Source organism: Oryza glaberrima, chromosome 12 (genome assembly GCF_000147395.1).
Source record: "Oryza glaberrima chromosome 12, OglaRS2, whole genome shotgun sequence".
NCBI lineage: Eukaryota > Viridiplantae > Streptophyta > Magnoliopsida > Poales > Poaceae > Oryza > Oryza glaberrima.
Window position 1 is genome coordinate 3,183,193 of NC_068337.1, and position 20,830 is coordinate 3,204,022.

The 20,830-nt window shown below is 46.6% G+C and overlaps 3 protein-coding genes across 3 annotated transcripts; 1 reads left to right on the forward strand and 2 right to left on the reverse strand.

The window, feature by feature from the left end:
• Positions 1 to 6,134: 6,134 nt before the first annotated feature.
• Positions 6,135 to 8,422, forward strand: LOC127757674 (uncharacterized). Its single transcript, XM_052283238.1, has 2 exons — positions 6,135 to 7,746; positions 7,973 to 8,422. Exons 1-2 carry the CDS (start codon positions 6,573 to 6,575, stop codon positions 8,191 to 8,193), a joined length of 1,395 nt encoding a protein of 464 aa, XP_052139198.1. The 5' UTR covers positions 6,135 to 6,572; the 3' UTR covers positions 8,194 to 8,422.
• A 1,219-nt stretch (positions 8,423 to 9,641) lies between these two features.
• On the reverse strand, positions 9,642 to 14,802 carry LOC127757673 (uncharacterized). Its single transcript, XM_052283237.1, has 3 exons — positions 14,316 to 14,802; positions 11,824 to 13,447; positions 9,642 to 11,260 (listed from the first exon to the last, which is right to left on the reverse strand). The coding sequence occupies exons 1-3, from the start codon at positions 14,695 to 14,697 to the stop codon at positions 10,282 to 10,284; spliced, it is 2,985 nt and encodes a 994-aa protein (XP_052139197.1). The 5' UTR covers positions 14,698 to 14,802; the 3' UTR covers positions 9,642 to 10,281.
• Positions 14,803 to 16,523: 1,721 nt separating this feature from the next.
• On the reverse strand, positions 16,524 to 20,284 carry LOC127757641 (cyclic nucleotide-gated ion channel 18). Its single transcript, XM_052283207.1, has 5 exons — positions 19,751 to 20,284; positions 19,024 to 19,236; positions 18,338 to 18,648; positions 18,113 to 18,224; positions 16,524 to 17,844 (listed from the first exon to the last, which is right to left on the reverse strand). The coding sequence occupies exons 1-5, from the start codon at positions 20,282 to 20,284 to the stop codon at positions 16,810 to 16,812; spliced, it is 2,205 nt and encodes a 734-aa protein (XP_052139167.1). The 3' UTR covers positions 16,524 to 16,809.
• Positions 20,285 to 20,830: the final 546 nt, after the last annotated feature.

Consider the following 20,830-nt stretch of genomic DNA (forward strand, 5'->3'; position numbering starts at 1 on the left):
GCAAAGTACAAGCCGATTGGGAGTTGTCCCATTCCAAACTGCCTAGCTGAGCTCATTGGATGATAAAACTCACAGGACACTTGTATATTTCTCCCTTGGGGGATACCAACAGGAAGAATGCATGGGCTGATGGCAGCAACAAAGACTTCTCTGGATTTATCATATCTTTCGTGGTTGATTTCTTCAAGTCTGGAGTCTGATGGTAGGTCCAAGTTCATTGAATCTTCATAGAAAAACCAAACCCGGGTATTTCTTGGGAAGCCATCATAAAAACTGCAAAACCAATCTTTCAGCAGTTCAGCCGATAGCTTTGCTCCAGAATCGGCTGGTGTGGATGCGTACTCCCTATAAGACATGCACCTACGATGAGTTTTTTCTTCTCCATCATCATCTATAATCGGCTCCAACCTTGGGAACTCAGCTTCTGTCACAGCTGGCCGATTGACAGCTTTCATGGCTACCAAGTTTAGCCAAGTCTGCAGCAGCCACCATAGTCCACCTGCACCAACTACTGAGCCGATAGCTATCTTGGCCGATGCATTGCTCAACATTTGATATAGATAGCCGAGAAGGATTTTGTCCAAGGGGATTTGCTTTTTGGTTACAAGGGCTTCGGCTAGGAATTGCCAGTTGGTGGTAGGGTCGCAACTTGATCCACAAAAGAGGAATTTCTCGAGCCACATCAGCAGGAAGGCCACATGTTCCTAGGGAGTAACAGACCCTTTGCCCATATATGCTCCAATATAACCTGACCAACCCCCAATGCTCTTGGTTTTGAATTCAAAGGTGTTCTTGGTATTCAAGCTCATTGGGTTGGCCGATGAGGTGACATCTAAGCCGGTGATCATGGTTATATCCAAGAGAGTTGGTGTCATTGGTCCTTGGTTAAACAGGAAGGCATTAAGAGTGTTGGACCAGAAATAAGCTGCAGCGGCCATCAGTGGTTCATCCTTAGCCGAATTTGCTATAGTTAGGGCAAGTGCTTGGCTGATTCCGATTTCATCCCAATGGCTTTGCTTGCTAGCCGATACCCGTTTGTACCATACAAGCCAACTTTTCTCAGGAGCGCTTTTCTCAATAGAAGGCCATGATTTGAAGGTATTTTTCCAATGACTTAGGTTCGGGTTGGCCAATCTAAAAGGGATTCTATTAGTCTCAGCGCTGATAAAGTCAAAGAGGTCAAGATTGCCGATTGGACCAAGAAAATATTGGTGATCGTGCGACAGACTAGGGACCGCGACCAGATTGGAAAGATGCTACAGATACAAAACGAATAGAGAAGAAAAAAACAAGATGAGATGAAGAAAAGCTGATCTATTGCATGGAAAAAGGGATCTAGCCGATGAGCACATACCTCTGCGTATTCGGCTGATGGCGCGGTAGACGGGCTGGCGGAAGTCGACATCGCCGTGGGCGAGAACTTGGCCGGAGAGGAAATCGCTTCGAAGTCACCTTGCGCACCGAGGGGATCGCCGGAGAGAGAGAAGACAAGGTTTGCTTAAGCGGTGAAAACGGAGGTGACGGTGTGAAATTTCTCGGGGTGACGGTTAGTATTTAAAGCACCACGGTAACGGTCAGAAAACGGCAACAAGCGATATTCTTGGAAGAGTAGATATGGCAAATCCGAAACATTACCAATTATTCCGGACTTGGGGGGCATGTGTTAACGACCAAATTTGGTAATCTAAGCATCGGAGATGAAGATCAGATGGAAGCGGAATCGAGAACGAAGATCGTTCCGGAAACAGAGCAAGAATCGGCTAAGTCCGAATCGGCTGCGACCGTGATCGGCAGAGTTCGAGTCGGACAAGGTTACCCGATTGAGCCGATTCCGACAATACGACTCGGTATACGTCATCGGGTTAGGTTGAAGTGCTTCATATGGATTGCCACACAGAGATTGAGTCCTGAGAAGGCAATTGTATTTATTAATTAGGATATTTTATGTAATTTCCTTAGAGATAAGTTTGGGCAAAAGTCTGCCGCAAAGACTTATGGTATCTTAGAGTTTGTTAGAGATAGGAGTCGTGTCTAACAAGGATATATTTTGTAATCTCGGGTATAAATAGACCCCGAGCCCCATGTAATAAACAACACACGTTCAAATACAACCTCGGCGCATCGCCACCCTTTACTTTCGTTTTATTTCGACGAGTTCTTACTTTCGGGTTGAGCTGCATCGGTTTTGATCTTCAACTAGAGGTAAAACTTGTTATGGCGGCTTGTGTTCTCGGGATTAGTGCTTCCATCTTTATGTTACTCTAATCTTGTTTATGTAAGTTGTTGAGTTATTATATATTCTATATAATCTCTGGTAATATTGTTATCTAACCTCCAGTTGGCTAACGTCTATCGCTAGAAGGCAACCGATTAGGTTAAGTACCAACGTTAACTTAGATTATATAGGAAATCTACCACTCTATGAAGCTTCCAATGGCTTGATTGTCTAGATATTGTCTTTCTTTTCGTACTTATGGCTGCATCAGTTAAGTTTGATCTCATAAGTCATGCTTAGAACTATAATCTCTAGCCTGCTTCTTGGTTGTCGATTAGGGTAGTATCGGGGTTTCAACCGATCTTACCTGATTTAGCCTTATGATTTATATGCTTAATTATTATGCTAAATCTGCCCTTTATGTTAAGATCCTATTGCATTTAGATTTATTAAGCTTTATGTTTGATATATTTTACTTGCATTAATATCTTGATATAGAGTAGTATCAGAGTATTAGCCGATACACTCTAGATCTATCTGATTGGCTATGCTGTAAACGTCTATAATCTTCTTGTTAATATATATTTCGATCTAAGTGATTTATACTGTCTCGGCATGGCGACCGATCTATCCCAATCACTTGATTTAAGTATATATCGACATAAAGATTATCTACTATTAACATCTACAGTCGATCGAGTAGATTTAGTTTTAATTTACTTACTCACAATTGCCGATCGATTCACATAAGACATCGGCTCAAAGGTAAATGATATGTCATCGGCAACTAGCCGATCGGCTATCATTTGTGGATTTAACTACGATCTTTTTGTCTTTATTTCTTGTTGATTGCAGGATCAAATCAACTGACACGCTCACGAACCTAAAGGCAAGAATTTGGACCTGCACTAGAGTTAAGCAGATCTCCTAGGCCTCGTGTTTTTTGCATCAACAATAAACTTTTGACTTATAAACTTTGGGTCTCTAAACTTTAGATATGTAAACTTGAGATGTACAAACTTTAGGTGCATAAATTTACTAAAATAGAAAAGTAATACGGTGTTAAAAAAGGAAACCAGGTGGAGGGAGGGGGGATCCGGATCCGATCGCCCCGGGCGATCACTCGCCCAGTAGCAATTCCGATCCAAAACAGCCCATAGTACTTTTTAAGCTTTAAGATTGGTGCTGTTATGTGTCAAAAATCTAAGGAATAAGTTCACTTTGGGTCCCTCTATTTGTCACCTAGTCTGATTTTCGTCCCTTGATCGCAAAATGATGTGACCATCAAGTGTATGCATACATCCAAGCATGAGAAATATAAAACATGGCCAAAGAATACATCGAGTGAATGGAGGATCTACAAGATATTAAAATCCAATGAATTTTGGAATCCAGTTCGGCCTCCGGAGACATCACTGACTTCAAACGGACCTAGCGCCTTCATGCCAACTCCGATTTAGGTGATCTTGGACTTCGTGGAAAGCTTATCTCACTACTTGCAAACGCATCCCGTCTCATGTACAAATTCATCTCGAGTCAATGGGAATCGCCAAAACAAGACAGTGTTATTGCTGAAACCGAACTTGGGCCTTGGGCCTTGTAATAGACTAGGCCCATCTTGGAAATGTCTCCCTCCACCTCCACGAATTAGCACTTAACCCTAGATCTATTTTCCTCTATAAATGTCTATCTACACCCTCAAAAACAATGGGGGTTTTGTTTAGTTGAATTTTGCCAAGTGCCATTCACCTTGTCTCTAGTCCTCGCTCGATTAGTCGGCGACTATTGATTCAAAGCCCCCAATAGTTGGTGTGTTGATTTGCCGGGTCGATTAGATCTACCACTTCAATCGCAACTATTCCATTGTGCTTAATCACCTATTCGCAATATTTAGATTGCATCTTATCTTGTTCTTGCAGTGTTCTCTCGTTTGCATTGCAAGGATCATCAACCGCGCATCACGGTTGGTACGACATCGTTTGTGGTGTAGTGTTTGCACGGCGTCCTGGACTTGTTCTGGTTGGTAGCCCCATCGCAAACTTCATACTCGATCAAAGCGAGAGTTATCCCCTCACCAGAAGATCGAGTCACGAGAGAGAGCGTCATCACAAAACCGGATACAGCAGGTCCCCCAACTTACGAAACCGTTTAAATAAGGTCCCTCGGTAGTATTTGACCCCGGTTTTGGCTGAGGTGGCGCCTACGTGGCAAATTTGACTCGGTCTTCATCTGACGTGGCATTGACGTGGCGCTTACGTGGCAATTTGATCCGAAAAATAATAAAACCTATGGGACCCACATGTCAGTTTCACATACACAATAATGGAAAAACGGTGGGCCCACGTGGACCCTACCTGTTATCCTCACTACCCCTCTCTCTATCCTCCCTCCTTCCTCCTCTCTCTATCCCCCCTCTCTCTCCAGTGGCGGCGGGCGGCACAGAGGGGCGGCGATGGAGCTGAGAGGCGGCAGGCGGTGGGTGGAGCGGCGGCGAGCGGCGGGAGGAACAGAGGGGCGGCGGGTGGAGCACGACGACGACCACTGCGGTGTTTCCGAAGACGACGATGACGACGCTCTGTCCAGAACTCGCGTCCGTCCTGTCCTCGCCCGTTCGCCGCGCCCCTCCTCGGCCGGCCGCCGCACGCTGACCCTCATCGCTCGGCCGCTACACGTCGCCTCTGGCTCCGGCTGCGTCGGCGGGAGAGAGAGAAGAGGGAGGCGTCGTGCCTGCACAAGGAGACAAAGACTCAACCGCCACGTCACCGGCGTTTGCACCCGGCGTGAGCGAGGAGCCGGAGGAGGATAGCCCTTCCGCCGAGTCAACTGAGGAGCCATCCGCCGCTGCCACTGCCGCCATCTCCCAGACCGCGGTCACCGTCAGCGAGGGCCCCGCGGGAGCTCCCGGCCCCAAGGCCGCCGAGGAGGAGAGTGCACGGCGCTACCGCCATGCAACATGGCAACCTCCCTACCGCGGTGCCCCCTCGTCGCCGCCGCCGCCATCGCGTCAGCCTCCAGGGAGCAGCGGTAGTCGACGGAGAACGGCCGCCCGACATACCGGGCGATGCGGCGGCCACCCCACTCCGGTGGCCGCCGCTCCCTCCCCACCCCACACCGGCCGCCGCCGCTCCCTCCTCGCCCCACTCCGTCCGCCGCCGCTCCTTGCCCGCCCCACTCCGGCCGCTGCCACTCCCTCCCCGCCCCACTCCGGCTGCCGCCGCTCCTCCCCGCTGCTCCGCCGCCGCCGCCACCGCTCCGTCCCACGCGCTCCAGCTGGAGAGAGAGGAGGGAGAGAGAGAGGATAGAGAGAGAAGGGGTAGTGTCCTAGTGTGGACGACAGGTGGGGTCCACGTGGGCCCCACCTTTTTTTATTATTGTGTATGTGAAACTGACATGTGGGTCCCATAGGTTTTATTATTTTTCAGACCGAATTGCCACGTAAGCGACACGTCAATGCCACGTCAGATGAAGACCGAGTCAAATTTGCTACGTAGGCGCCACCTCAGCCAAAACCAGGGTCAAATATTGCCGAGGGATCTTATTTAAACGGTTTCGTAAGTTGGGGGACCTGTTGTATCCGGTTTTGCGATCAAGGGACGAAAACCAGACTGGGCGACAAATAGAGGGACCCAAAGTGAACTTATTCCAAAATCTGAAGCAGAGGGCCTTTACGCCTTGCGCATATCCGGCTGCCGCCCGGGTGGGCTCCGTTTGTCAGTGGTTGCGTGTGGCCGACGCGCAAGTTCTGGGCTATGGCGTCTGAACTGGGCCTGCATGGGCCGCCAGGCCTTACTCCGACCTGGCAGCAACCTCGAAGTTTCTAGAAGTTTCTAGGCTTCTCTTCCTCTCCCCGTTTCCGTCTGTGCCGTGTAGCGGTGACCGTAGCATCGCCGCCGTTAAAACGCCGGCCATCAACTTGCGCGTTACTCCACCGAGACCGAGGTCGAGACGAGATATAAACCCTCCCCACCTAAACCCCCGCAAGCCTCCGACTCCGAGCCCCTCCTCCTCCTCCCAATCCCTCGATCGCCACCACCCACCACCATTCGCGCGCCATGGCCGAAGGGGGCTCGCCGCCGCGTGCTCCGGCGAGCACGGAGGATGGCGGCGGAGCTCCGACGGGAAAGGGGCCGGGAGGAGCTGCTTCTTCACCACCGGCACCGCCTCCGACGACCAAGCAGGGAGGCACTCCTCCGCCGCGGGCTCCGACGGGCAAGGGGCCAGGAGGAGCTGCTTCTTCACCACCGGCACCGCCTCGGACGACCAAGCAGGGAGGCACTCCTCCGCCGCGGGCTCCGACGGGCAGGGGGGAGACGCACCACAGCCGCGGGATGCCAATCAGGGAGGCACCCCGACTCCGATGGTCAAGGGGGGAGGCGCTGCGTCACCACCACCGCCGGGAGCTCATCATCTGACTACCAAGGAGGAGGAGGAGGACGCGCAGCGGGATCGGGATCGGGCTCGGGACGAGGACGACGAGGCTCCTGCACGGCGCTGCTCGTGGGTCATACTGCAAGCCGTAACCCGCGTCAAGGATCTCCCACCCGGAGAAGATTTGGCGTTCAAGTCGGAGAAGCCACCCGGCACCAGCGTCCTCTACGTCGACAAGGCCATCGGCTTCTTCAACTTCGTCGTACCTCGCGCCAAGCCCTTCTCCGTGAACCTGTCACGCCCAAGACCAACCACTCCCCTCGTCGTCGCCGTACACGGGTCTGGAATGGTCGTCGCCTCCGCCTTCAACGGCGTGTGCTACTTCTGCGACGCGCACACACGAGTCGCCACCATGATTCCGCCAATCCCCCCCATGGAGCCAAGTCTCATTCCCCCAGTCATAAGCATCGGCGTCGTCCAAGATCCGATTCGACCAGACTACACTATGGTTGCTTGCCTCGTTTGCACCAATTCGAGCCCGCAGTTCATGGAGCTGCGCTGCTGGACTTACACCTCAGGTTCCCAGTGGGTTGTCAAGCCCCTTACCAACTGCTTGCAACACCCAGTTTGGGGCAGTCAAGGCGGTGTGCTAAGCCATATGAACAAGATTTGGTTCGTCGACCTGCCCTTGGGACTTCTTTTCTGCGATCCGTTCATTGAGAAGCCCAAGCTGACTTATGTGGCTCTTCTGGAAGGCTGCCTTATGCTGGTCCCCGACATCAGATCGCGTCACAATCTTGAGAAGCGGCGTTGCGTCAAGATCAGCCAAGACAAGATATGCTACGTTCAGTTAGATGAAGGAGAGGCTTGCTTATGGAGTTTACTCTATTCTGAGAATGAGAGCCCCGAGTGGCAGCTTGAGTACAAGGCACCTCTTGCGGACATATGGGGCGACAAGATCTACAAAGTTCCTGCCATTGCTATGATTGACCCGACAGACTGTGCTGTACTATACTTTATAGAACAAGATGTGCTGTTCTCTTTTGACATACGTTCCAAGAGAGTTTTGATGTCCAAGAGCTTGGAGATGCGCACTGACTTCTGTTACCTATCACAATTTCTTCACTCCTGGCTCTTACCATCAAACATGTTTGAGGAAAATGGTATGTTGTCTGAACTCTGAACCAGATGCAAATTTTACTCAACATTGATGGTTGATGCATATGTGCCCTTGCAACACCTAGGAGGCTAGGATTGATATGTAGCCTTACAATATACCTAGGATTAATTTGACACTGGTTTCCTTTATGATATTACACTGTGATTCAAATGGCTTGTATGTGTTGAATGGAGTCAATGGACAACTGAATTGGAACCAAAATTTTTCAGGTCCTGTGGAAAGTGACAAGTTGCCGAGCAATGACTTAGATGAACAGTCTGACAGTGATGATGATGAAGAGTCCGATAATGAAGATGATGAGGATGAAGAACATGGTCGTCAAAATTCTTGGGTCTGTGCTCAAGAGGTCATCAGTTCTGGGCAAGCTGCCTGGGAATACTTCGAGTCGCAGCTTGAAGCTGTACAAGGTAACCAGGATGGTGAACAATGAGCAAGTGAATATGTTCAAGAACAGAAGCTCTCCGCTTGCTGAGAGCTTGCTGAAAAACTAACCTGTCAGTAGTATGTTGATTTCTTATTTCTGAGTCAATGCTCTGTTTTCTGACAATGCCAATGTTCTGTTGGTTTTTGATAGTATTATCATGTGATGAGATGACATTGTCCCAATTCAGTGGTTGAATTCTACAAGTGACCTACTGTTCACTTAGTTTGTCCATGCGTTTTCGATAAATTTGCATTTCAATTCAAGCTTCTTTACGTTGTACTGAAGCGATATATGCAGATTGTCCTGAATTTAATTTGTATGCAATATTTAGTCACTGAAGTATAGGTCAGTTTCTGACAGAAAGATTAATATGTAGTATCTTGAGATTAGTCCTGAATTGTTATAAAAAGTCACTTGCAAGGAGCCAATTCCAGTTGTTAAGTTTCTGTTGATGTACGCTTAAACTGTTAAGCTTCTGCTTGGTCAGTCCTGAATTGATATGCACTTCAATTGTTAAGTTCTGTTGCTCTTTTGGATAATTCAAGATGTTACATATTCTTCCAGCTAAGAATTTCAGTGTGGACATGTGCAATGGTTGTGCTTAGATTTTGTGACCTGAACACATCCTTCTTTTTCCTTTTTGGACATAGAAGGTGGGTACCATTTGCTTTGTTTATTTGAATGTAGTCAAATTTGTGCTTAGATAATTTGGTAGCTTATGCATCAACTCATTACTAACTAAATACAGTGATCTTCTGAGATAGTGTTTTGTTGAAATAAGTGGGAGACTTGAAGGTTCAAAGCAGAACTGCAGCAATGAAACATCAACTGACTTAACCTGAACTCATTTTCTGTTGATATGACTTAACCTGAACTCATTTTCTGTTTATATGCGTTCATAATCTGCTTTGTTTTGTGTAAAGTGGATTTGTTTTAGTCAAACTGGTTAGGTACTCTTACAGTCTTATTTCCCTTGATTGAATTCATTTACATGTGTTGTGCAAAGCTCTAGTGGAGATAATTGAAGAAGTGAGAAACTTGAGGTTCTTCGCGAATCCACAATGTCTGAATGTTACCTGGATGCCTGTGCTTCCTATCTTATGTCTTTGTTGTACAAACATTAGTCTATGCACTTTTCACTTTTTATGTCTGTTCTTCTTGTATACTTCCCCCATTTCATATTAAAACTCGTTTTGATTTTTTTTCTTAGTGATCAAATTTATAGAAAAGTTTAGTAACATCTAAAATACTAAATTAACTTCATTAAATCTAACATTGAATATATATTTTATAATATGTTTCTTTTATGTTGAAAATGTTTCTATGTTTTTTTCATAAATTTAGTCAAAGTTAAAAAATAGTTTGACTGGAAAAAAAGTCAAAACGACTTATAATATGAAACAGAGGGAGTAGTAAATACATGTCGGTTCATTCCTTTTGAGGTTTTTCTAAATAGGCCTTTAGGTGATAAACCATTCCTCAAAAAAAAAAAGGACAAGGAGGGGTGGCAAAGAAATCATTAACCCACTATTTGTACGTGCCGGGTAAATTTTGATAGGTCAGCAGATGGATTCTAACTACATACCCTTTCTGGAGCTTCTATTGGGTGGTTAAGCGTGGAAATATAACAATTTATGAATAACTATCGACAGTTCGACACGCATAAAACGAGAGAACAATATATGGCGTCAAATGCGAGGGAAAATTCAAAAAAGAATCGGACTAATCCATCTTCTTATTGCCATGTACCCTCTGCAGAGCAAATGATAATAACATCTTGGTTAAAAACTTCCAAGCGTTCAGGTTCCAGAATTCCTCCTTATTATAACTCTAGAACTCTAGACTTTGTTAACCATATGACATCATAAGCATTCTCCCTCAACTGGGGAGAACAAAAGAATGCTACTTTGTTAGATGACTCCTGCCGATATTATAGCAGCTGAACCTACAGTTGACAGATAACCATAGGAGTGCCATTTTGTTTGGTGTATGATTCATCCAAACAAGGAACACTCTGCTTTCAGAATGTTACCAGGCTAATGCTGCAATTTGGGGATGAAAGCAGCAAGTCAGCATTGATGCATACAACAGATTTCAGTTGTGCAACTTTGAGGTCCGTGCTTTTTGCAAGCTGCCCAAGACGCTCTCAACTAGCTTACCCTTCTCTGTATCTTCTTCCGAGTCTGACACGAAAGAGTACTGTTTATGCTGTGGCCTTGTAGGCTTCGGTGCATTTCCTCCGGTCAGATTGTCAAGATAGCCATGGTCACTCCTTGAACAATCAACAAGCCCATCAATGTCTTGAGTTTTTTTGCTAGAGACATCCTTACTATTGTGCCAGGAATCAATAATTTGGAGGAGCGAGCTTGCTTCAGCCTCTTTTCTAGGCTGCTGGTCTGCATGGTTCTCATCCTCTGAAAAATCATCATCTGAAAGAGTAGGAGGACGGTAGCACATTTCTTTGTCAACAGTTTGCACAGTTTCAGTGGTAGCAGATACAGGACCAAGTTCCTCCCAAACAAAGTCATCGCCATTACTTTGATTTCCATTGCCCTTGCTGCCAGCTTGGCCATTTCCGTTTTCTGCAGGTAGAACCCTTGGAAATTTTACTCTCACACCAGGCATAATCTGCAACAGGGACTTAAGGTCTGGATATCCAAGCTTTTGAGGGTCTAGCTCATATCCATGCTTCTGAGCAAAACGAAGCTTGAAAATGCTGATGTTAAAACCATATTCATATTCCAGAAGAAGGTCCTTTAACAGCTTGTGACAGTCCGACAAAGTTTCCTCCCTAGGGAGAGGACTGTTTGTGCTTTGATCACCAGTGTATTTGCCCGGCAATGGCTTCCCATTGGAAAACAGAGAACTGAGACCATCAAACTTCCTGGAGTTCGATGGAATGCATGTTCTCTTGTGAGGAAGGGTAAGACGAAACGGAAAATACCTGGAAGGGGTTTCTTCAACCCATTTCTTCTCTGAAACTAAAATATTCACCAGCTGATGGAGATCTTTCTCAGCTAGGCCTTTCAGAGGCCAACAATCTAATTTGTGCAATTGATGCACTAACTCCTCCCTGATCACGAAAATGTAATCATGTCAGTAAGATTCTCTCGAAGGGACAAGCCAAAAATGATTTATCAAATCATCTCATAAGAATCCGGGTTAGAATTATTTTTTTCGCCCGGCAATTAGTACTCGTCTTCTAGTGTACCCAAACAGACATGCTCATAGGAAGTTGAAGTAAAAGGAAAAACTAATACTTCTATAGACTTACAGGCATTCCAGCTACAAACTAAATGAACCATCTGGGCAATAACAGTTATTTCAACTTGCTCATAACACACTATATCAAGCTACACACATAAACCAAAGTTTTTGATCTGTCACAAACACACTCAGAATTGTCTTGCTGACATCAGAGTAGAAAACTCAGCTTTGCGAGTTATTTTCTTCTCACTAATTGACAGGCTGATACTCAGTAGACCTACATATTTCTTCTGGTATGGAAAGAAATACAAGAACACCATGTTACATTATTGGAAATATTTTATCAGGTCAAAAAATTTTGGTATGCAAAGTAAGGTCTAGAACTAACCAGAAGGCATTAATTAATGTATAAAGGCATAAAAATCTTACCTTGTCTTCGCTTTTGAAACAAGCTCAGAACCAAGGGGCTTTGATAGCTGTTGCTGCAAAACATCCCAGAAGAAAGATTTTGTGAATATTTCATGAACCTCCTCTTCTCCACTTCCACAAGCTGAAACCTTCAAGGATTCAGGTCCTTTTAGTGAGTCTGTGCTTTCTTCATCAATCACATTTCTATTGGCTGTAACATTATCTGCATCTGATTTTCCAAATTTCAACCACCCTGTTACCCAGCTAAATAAACCCTTATCCATTTTGGAAATACCATCTCCTTTCTCAGCTTTGTCCACGGAAACAGATACAGATCTATCACATGGTTCTGAATTTGATGTATCCCTTTCTAATGATCTCATATCATCCACATGCTTTAACTTTTTAGAGCGGTCATCATGAGATGAAGTTGATGCACTGCCTGTTGTCACACTGTCAGATCCGTCTGTGCTGCCATTTCGACAAGATTTTTTATAGACTCTCTTCAAAAGTCTCCGATGCTCATTAGCATTATGCTCTTGCTGAGGAGATTGGGCATCACCAACCACTACAGTGGAAGTACTTTCAAGATGGGAAACTTCAGACTTGGCACTCTCAGGGCCTTTCCACAATAGCCAGATCCTTTTGAATAGCCCTTCCTTGTTAACATTGTCTTCCACCCCTGAGGAAGAGGGAATTCCAGAGGCAGTCGTAGGATCAACTTCCTTGTGGTCCTCTTGTGATTCTATCTGTGCATTCAAGTTGGCAGCTGGGTGCTCCTTTTGATCCTCAGGTAACACATCTGATCGAGAAGATAAGACAGCAAATGTAGGTGGATTCTCGCTTGCAGTCTGCAGCTTCTTGGCAATATTTTGAGAAGAATTTTCGGTCTTAGCATTCTTTTCAGAAAAAGAAGTCGACACAGGGAGTGGAGGTGGCTTGTCATTGTGTATTGCTCGATTCAAGTTATTGTCCCCGACATTACTTTCAGTTGAACTCTCAAAATTTTGTTTGTCAGGACCCATCAATTTTCTGTTGGCTGCAACTACACATGGCTGGTTTGCACCAACTGGAGGACTAATAAATTCCACAAAATTTGGCAGCGATTGGAGAAGGCAAGAGAACTTCTTGTGGCCAAAAAAATCATTTCCCAGATAAATATTTTTCTTTTTAAGCTCTAGTCGGAGGTCTGACAGACTCACTCCATTAGGATATGATTTTAGTACCTGCTGGATCGCATTAACCACATATTTGGGGATTGAACCATGCTTGAGATCAGATGGTACTACAACGAGTTCCTCGGGTTCTGTGTCTACAAAGGGATCATCCAGGGCTCCTTTATAGTGACCATACCAAGAACCAGCTAAACCATCAGGTGGGTGGTTAAAATGTTTAGGTGAGAAATCCTCCCCTTTCACTAGAGCTTCCCAGGGCCACATGATTGTTGCTGCACTACAGAGTACACTGGTGGTAGCAGTACCAGGAGAAGCAAGCAGTATGTTATAGTTGCTCATTCGCAGGCGATGCAAAATGTTTGCAAAGTCTTTATCCCCAGATATAAGGAAAAAATGGGCTGGTGGGGGATTCTGTGCGATCCAATAGACAAGATCAGCCATAAATGACCGATCAGAACTATTCTTTCCACCTACATCACGGCAATAGCATTATTAGCAGAACAAGAAGAAACCGAAATACATCATAAGAAAATGAATGCACGAAAAAAATAATGGAGGTGACAGAATGCTAAGTTTTCACTGTTATCATAAGTAGTGCTAATGAGAAGCGCTAATGCTGCTACTTCACCATTTTTAGGAACAAACATCCAAGCACATTCAACTGTCATCTACGGCAGTGAGACCGTCCAACTAACCACCTGATATTGGAGTCACCGAAAGTGTATTAAACTCGACAACACTGCTCGGGCACTACCTAATAATTTACCCATCAAAAACAACAAGAACCACATAACTTAACTACATCAGGAATTAAAAAAGAAAATATTCATAGAGATCTTTTTCCCCAATATCCATGATGAAAATGAAATGGTCCTGATCATCTAGCAATTTGAAGCTAATTGACACCAAAATCAAGTAAACATTAACCAAATAGATTTATTTTATTTTGTGCTTCACTAGAAAAATTAGCCGACAAATCTGAGCCCATGACAAAAAAAAATGTGTAGCCTTTGTAAGGCTAAACAGAAGGAGAGCATAGCTCTTGTACTCCGCATCATTCATCCCTATGAGCTACCCATGATCCATTTCTATACAAAAAGGAATGATCAATTGCTCATTAACCCTCTAATAATATGGCAACTCATATCAATCACTCCTCCAGCAACGCATAATCCAGAGAAATACGCACTAGGGCGCATCACTCGTAGCAAAGGCGACAATACCATTTCCTAATTCATGATTACATCTCTAGAGACGAAGAACAACTCAAAGAGGATACGTGTCAAAAATCAGAACCGCAGGGGGGGATCGAAGTGGGGAAAGGAGAGCGGACGCAACTGTTGGGGACGTGGGAGATGGAGACGCCGGTGGCGACGAGGTCCTCCTGGGACGGCCGGGCGAGCTGGACGACGTCCCCGAAGGCGGTGATGGAGAGCGGGCCGCGGATGCCGGCGGCGCGGAGCGCGGCGGTGACGCGCGGGGCGACGCGGCCGGGGTTGACGCCGTTGGGGAGGTTGCAGTTCTCGAAGTCCCACCACACGGACACCTTCACCGCCTTGCTCTCCTCCTCCTCCTGCTGCTGCTGCTGGTAGGGTCCCCGCCGCCCCACGCCGCCGGCGCCGCCGCCTGCCCCGGCGGCGGCCGAGCTGAGGAGGCGGCTGCTGCTGGGGCCGCAGTGGCGGCGGACGGGGATGCGGCGGAGGAGCACGAGCTGGGACATGGCCGCTGCGGGTGGTGGGTGGGGTTTGGATCGGCGGGGGCCGGGGTCTCTCGCCGGCGGCGCAGGCGGTGGCGGCGGCGGGTGGGCTGTGCAGTTGGGCGCAGGGTTTTAACAAAAACCCTCTTCATTTTTTTTTCTCATAAGAATTTTCTGCGTGGGCCGGAGGGCACAGGCTAGGGTGAAGCCTGATGGGCCTTATTTTTTGCGTGCCACGTGGCGGCCCATCGGCTTGCTTATTCCGCGGATCACGCAGTTTCGCAGTACGCAGAACACAAGCAATAAATTGGATTAGATTGGATTAACAGAGTTTTGTTTGATTGCATGTTTTAAAACATCAAGCATGTTTTGGCAGTCACTACCAATAACCAAGTTTGCGTTTTTTTTGTTGGGAAATATGGAGATTAGTTTTAGTTCTTCTTTATTTTTGGAGTGTCATGTAACTTTGTAGATTTATAACCTATATGCTTCTATAAATTTTGCAAAAAGAAATGCATGTATATAACCTTTTATGTGGTACTACTATGTAATAGATGAGTGCTCGTTACTAAGGTTTGGTTTAGTTCCCAAAAGTTTTTTCTAAAAACATCACATCGAATCTTTGACAGATGTATGGAGCATTAAATATAGATTAAAAAAACTAATTGCACAGTTAAGGGGGAAATCGCGAGATGAATATTTTAAGTCTAATTAGTCCATGATTAGCCATAAAGTGCTACAGTAACCCACATGTGCTAATGATGGATTAATTAGGCTCAAAAGATTCATCTCACGGTTTCCAGGAGAGTTATGAAATTAGTTTTTTCATTCGTGTCTGAAAACCCCTTCCGATATCCGGTCAAATATCCAATATGACACCCACAAATTTTCTTTTCGTGAACTAAACAGGCTCTAACTTCCCTTAAGGCTCTGTTCGTAAGTGCTAGTTCTCAACTCCCTTCCTCTCCATTTTCCATGCGCACGCTTCCCAAATTGCTAAACGTTGCGTTTTTTTAAAAAAGTTTTATACGAAAGTTGCTTAAACAATCATATTACTCCATTTTTGAAAAAAAAATACCTAATACTTAATTAATCATAGCTAATTGACCACTCTGTTTTTCGTGCGCACTGTTAACAGAGCCTCAAAGATCAAAACAATGTTGAGGACTCAACTTCTGTCGCACTTAGGAGTAACTCTTTCTACATGGTTTGTTTTACCACAGATGCTCAGGTAGGGGCGAACAAAAAAGTCAAAGCCCATGACTCTGATCGGCTTGTACTGAGCTCAGTTCAGATCGGTTTGTGAACCCATAGTCACGACAGATTGAGCCGAGCCGAGTCAATCTTTTAACTTTTTAGCTATTTTTAGAGAAGAGTAATTTTTACCCGATCTCTGTATTCAACTGGATATATGCAGGCTTTTAAATTGAGAACTTAGCCTCTCAAACAATCTAATCTGAAATTTGTTTTTATAGAGATTTTGAACTCAAAACCTTAGATGGTCATTCGTTTATACCTCGTTAGTACAAGAAATGTCATCATATCTTTCAGGCTATTTTTTTTTCATATCCTCGTGATAAAAATGTGAAAGATTGACAACACGTTTCGCGGTAACAAAATTCCGATTCTTCTTGAACAGGAAATGATGACGAAAATTAATTTCGAATTGAACTGAATTTGGCTGTTAAGGCGAACTGTCCTAGTGAAGCATACACGATACACCCACACACACCACACTTGCTTTGTACTAATACAAAGTTACAAACATCAAGCAGAGACATATGGTTTTGACAAAGCGCAGAGAGAGAGAGAGAGAGAGAGAGAGAGAGAGAGAGAGAGATCGATGGCAACTTGGCAAGAACATCCTGAACTGAATGTATATTGGTCAACTTCTACCACGTTACATCGATCGGCACTAGTATACAGTAGTACAAAGATGACGCAGAAATGCATCCCATGCGATTCCATTTCTGCATCTTGCTAGTATATCTAGTTACACGCTACTAGCTAATCCCATTCCATGACCGTGTAAGAAAAAAAAATTGAGTACATCTCTCTCGTCGATCGATGGATCGATCGATCGCCGGAGAGGAGGAGGAGGAAGAAGAAGAAGAGATCGAGAGGCTGGCCGGCGTGTCACAGCACGTCGTCGGAGCTGAGGGAGAAGTCGGGCTCGTCGGGCTTGGCCAGCTTGGGGAACTTGATGCTGGACACGTCCTCCATCCTCGCCTTGCCGTGGTGCGCCGCGGCGCTCTTCTTGGTGTTCTTGGCGAACTTGGACGCCAGGAACGTCGCGCCGAGGTGCGCCGCGCCGGCGGCGGCGCCGTCCCTGTGGTCTCCGCCGGCGCCGGCGCCGGCACCGAGCAGCGGCGCGCTGTCGCTGTCGTCGTGCCCGTCGCCGTCGTCGCCGCCCTGGCCCTGCATGTAGTAGAGCTCCTCCTGCTTGCTGAGCTCCCTGGCGAGCTTGCGCTTCTTGTAGCGGCGCCACGCGCCCTGCACGAAGCACGCGCCCCAGCTCCGCCATTGGTGGGAGTAGTACCGGAACGCGTGCTGCAGCCGCTTGCTGTGCAGCCGCTTGAACTGGTTGGCGACGTACTTGAGGTCCTCGGCGCGGAGCGCGAACGCCTCCACCTCGGTGACCGACCTCACCGTCCTCGTCGACTGCGGGAAGTTGAGGCTGGGGTTGGGCATGAGCGCCCAGGTGAGAAGCTCCTCGCCGCAGAAGTCGCCGGGGCGGAGGGTGATGGAGCTAAAGAAGTTGGTCCGGCCGCCGTCGGTGGTGGAGCTCTCGAGCTCGCCGCGGATGACGAACAGCATCTCGCTGACCGGGTCGCCCTCGCGGACGATGTAGGCGTCCTTGGTGCTCAGCGAGGAGACGAGGCGCTCGCAGATGGCGTCGAGCAGCTGCTCGTCCATCTGGGAGAAGAAGGGGACGCGGCGGACGAGGGCGAGGCAGAGGTGGCGCTGGATCTCTCGCCGGAGATCGAGCGGCAGCGACTGGAGGATGGACTCCTCGTCGACGCCCCTCGTCGCCAGCCACTTGTACTGGAAGAACCTCCTCACCCTCTCCTGCAGCTCCAGCGGCAGCTGCCGGTGGCGCATCCACTCCTCGATGTCCCGCCGCTTCACCCGCCATTCCTCCAGCCTCACCGTCATCGATTGCAAGTACGTCTACATTCACCAATCCAAATCAAATGAATGTTCATTCATTCATGTTTCATCTTTGCAATCAGAAACAATAACCAATTTGTTTTTAACTATGTATATTCTCAAGTGCATTCAGTAACAAAAGCAGAAACAAGAGTTTGTAAAATTGCGTTTTTCAGTAACATTTAGTAACAAAATCTTCAGACAAGAATGCATTTAGTAACAAAATTTTCAGACAAGAATGCATTCAGTAACAAAACCTTCAGGCAAAATACAGTCATAAGCTATATACCTGCATGTTTCCAATAAGATGTGAGAAGAAGACGAGTCCCATGATGCATATCAGGATGCAGAAAATGGTTTCTCCCCTGTATGTGCTGTTCTCCAAGTTCTGTCCATACGAACTAACAAACAATTCGCAGGAAAAAAAAACACATCAATGTACAAAATTATGCATCATTATCTGTATCAACAACAATCTGCGACAAGTGAGAAGAATGCAAGAATTCAGAGATACCTGAGGTTCCTGAACCCCCACCAGAGGCAGTAGAGATACTTGTCCCAGAAGTTCACCTTGGCGACATCCAGGTTGAGCGCATCGGCGAACAAGCCGTAGACGTAGGTGGCCTCAGGGAGGAGACACTGGTGGTCGATCTCGCTGCGCGAGTGCCAGTCCATCCGGATGGGATCCTCCAGCGTCTTGCAGTCCAGGTAGCTCATGTAGCACTTGGGTATCGCCGGGTTCGTGCCGTTCTCCCTCGTGCACACGTCCATCCAGCATGTGTACTGCCTCTCTATCGACAGAAGATACCACAGCGCCCCAAGAACCTGCATCACAATATGATGCATACTATGAATTCATTATATTCGGGTTAGAATCTTTAATCTCTACTACTCCCTCCGTATTGAACTTGTCGTTCTAGGTTTGTCCTAAGTCAAACAGCTCTACTTTGACCATCAATTTCTCAAAATTCGTATGGTTTAACAACATGTGGATTGCATGTTTTGAAAGCATTTATAATGGTGAATCTAGTTTAAAAACATTGAACTTATGTTATTAAACTATACGATCTAATTTATAGAATTAAAAGTAAGTGACTTAGCACAAAGCCAAGTAATTTGAAACGGGGGAAGTGGCAAAGGAACTTTTATGAACTTCTAGTTTCTGAAAATTGTTCTGAAGATGATGGTATCATGCATTACATGGCTTGCCAGTGTGTAGAGGAGGAGATTGTAAGCAGCGCCAGCCCAGGCAGTTCTTGTGACGACTCCACTGGACTTGACGATCTTGGAGTTCAAGGAGACGATGAGGAACACTCTGGGGATGTACTGGATCAGCACGATCATCGAGAGCGTGTTGTTGGTGTGGTTTGCAGATGAGTTGTTCACGGCTGGTATGACAAACCAGATAATCACCTGCATGTATGTTACACATATAAATTCCCATCCAAATCTATCTGACAGGCCAACAAGTGAACATGATTCAGGATAAATTTGATCTCATTTCCAAGCAGGAGATTTACTATCTGCTTTGTTTATAAAATAACAGTTTTGTTTACACATATTCTGCTTGCATAAGCTGAATTATGTAAGAGAATCATTGATCAGGATTCAGAGAAGTTGCATATTGCTATTTATTTTAGATAATGTGCATATTACAATCTGAAAAAAATAAACTCATTTTGGATTGTGCTTGTGAAATTTATCCGCATAAGTACGCACTTCAATTTTCTTTTGTTTTTTTTTCTACTTGTGCAAGTCAAATTTAACCATGAACGTTTTGTGAAGTGATATGTCACATATTTATTTATCTTATCACATTTTGAAAAAAAAATGAATTGTGAAAATGCACCTCCCGTACATATTACAATCTGAAAAAGAGAAATTCGTTTGGGGTTGTGAAATGCATGTGCATACGGATGCAGGTAACCTGGGGGATGGGGAGCATGGCGGCGAGGTCGATGATGAAGTCGTTCTTGAGGTAGCGGATGGCGATCTGGTCGGGGTCGCGGACGAGCTCGCCGCGGCCGAAGACGCGGGAGCTCGGGGCGACGAAGGCGGTGCGGAACTTGAGGATCATGTGGGCGAGGTAGAAGAGGTCGGCGACGGTGCGCACGGCGGTGACGCCGACGCCGATCTGCATGTCCATGGTGACGCACGACTTGAGGCCGGTGTGGAGGAGGTAGAAGTACATGGGATCCACGAACAACCCGACCATGCAGGTCACCAGGAAGAGGCGGTTCCACCGGAGCACCACGTCGTCGCCCGGGTCGAGGATCCGCCGCGGCGTCCACGGCCGCCGCCGCGCGGGGGCGGCGGCGGCGGCGGAGGCGGAGGCGGGCGCCCCCGCCGCCGACGGCCCCGAGGCGGTGGCGCCGCCCCGGCCGCCGCCGCCCGAGCGGAAGAAGGGCAGCGGCGGGCGGCGGAACGGGGGGAGCACGTGGCGGTGCAGGAAGCCGGCCATGGCGGTGGCGGGAAGCGCGCGGCGTGGCGCATGTAGTGGGGCATTTTGGGATTTGGCGCGCGTCGGGGGGGAGAGCAGGGTGGTGGTGGTGGGCAATGGACGGGCAAGAGGAAAGGGAGGGGGAGAGAAACCAGGAATGCCGCCGCGTGTGGCATGCACGTACGCATGCCGTACGTGCAGCTCGTGCATCGCAGCCGGTGCCCGGGACGGCGGCGCCGGCTCTGGTTCTGGGTTACACTTACTTGAGTCTTTTCGTAAGGCCATCAACAAAACAGTCTCGATAGCTAGTTGATTATACTACCTTATTTCTTTTAAATAAATAAATAAATAACGCAGTTGATTTTCGATAAATGTTTCATCATTTATCTTATTCAAAAAATTAATGTAATTACCATTAATTTTATCATGAGTGGTTTTATCACTAAAAGCATTTTAAGCATAATTTACATTTTATACATTCGCAAAAAAAAATTCAATAAGATGAAAATAGTCAAACATGTGTTAAAAAGTTAAATGTATGATGTATCATATATTAAAAAAAGAGAG

Coding starts and splice junctions, on each gene's coding strand:
- LOC127757674 (XM_052283238.1), top strand. CDS start 6,573: ATGGTCAAGGGGGGAGGCGCTGCGTCACCACCACCGCCGGGAGCTCAT. Junction 7,747..7,972: donor AAACATGTTTGAGGAAAATG/GTATGTTGTCTG, acceptor AAAATTTTTCAG/GTCCTGTGGAAAGTGACAAG.
- LOC127757673 (XM_052283237.1), bottom strand. CDS start 14,697: ATGTCCCAGCTCGTGCTCCTCCGCCGCATCCCCGTCCGCCGCCACTGC. Junction 13,448..14,315: donor CATCTCCCACGTCCCCAACA/GTTGCGTCCGCT, acceptor GCCGTGATGTAG/GTGGAAAGAATAGTTCTGAT. Junction 11,261..11,823: donor GTTTCAAAAGCGAAGACAAG/GTAAGATTTTTA, acceptor TTTCGTGATCAG/GGAGGAGTTAGTGCATCAAT.
- LOC127757641 (XM_052283207.1), bottom strand. CDS start 20,284: ATGGCCGGCTTCCTGCACCGCCACGTGCTCCCCCCGTTCCGCCGCCCG. Junction 18,649..19,023: donor TCTACACACTGGCAAGCCAT/GTAATGCATGAT, acceptor ATTGTGATGCAG/GTTCTTGGGGCGCTGTGGTA. Junction 17,845..18,112: donor ATCTTATTGGAAACATGCAG/GTATATAGCTTA, acceptor TGGTGAATGTAG/ACGTACTTGCAATCGATGAC.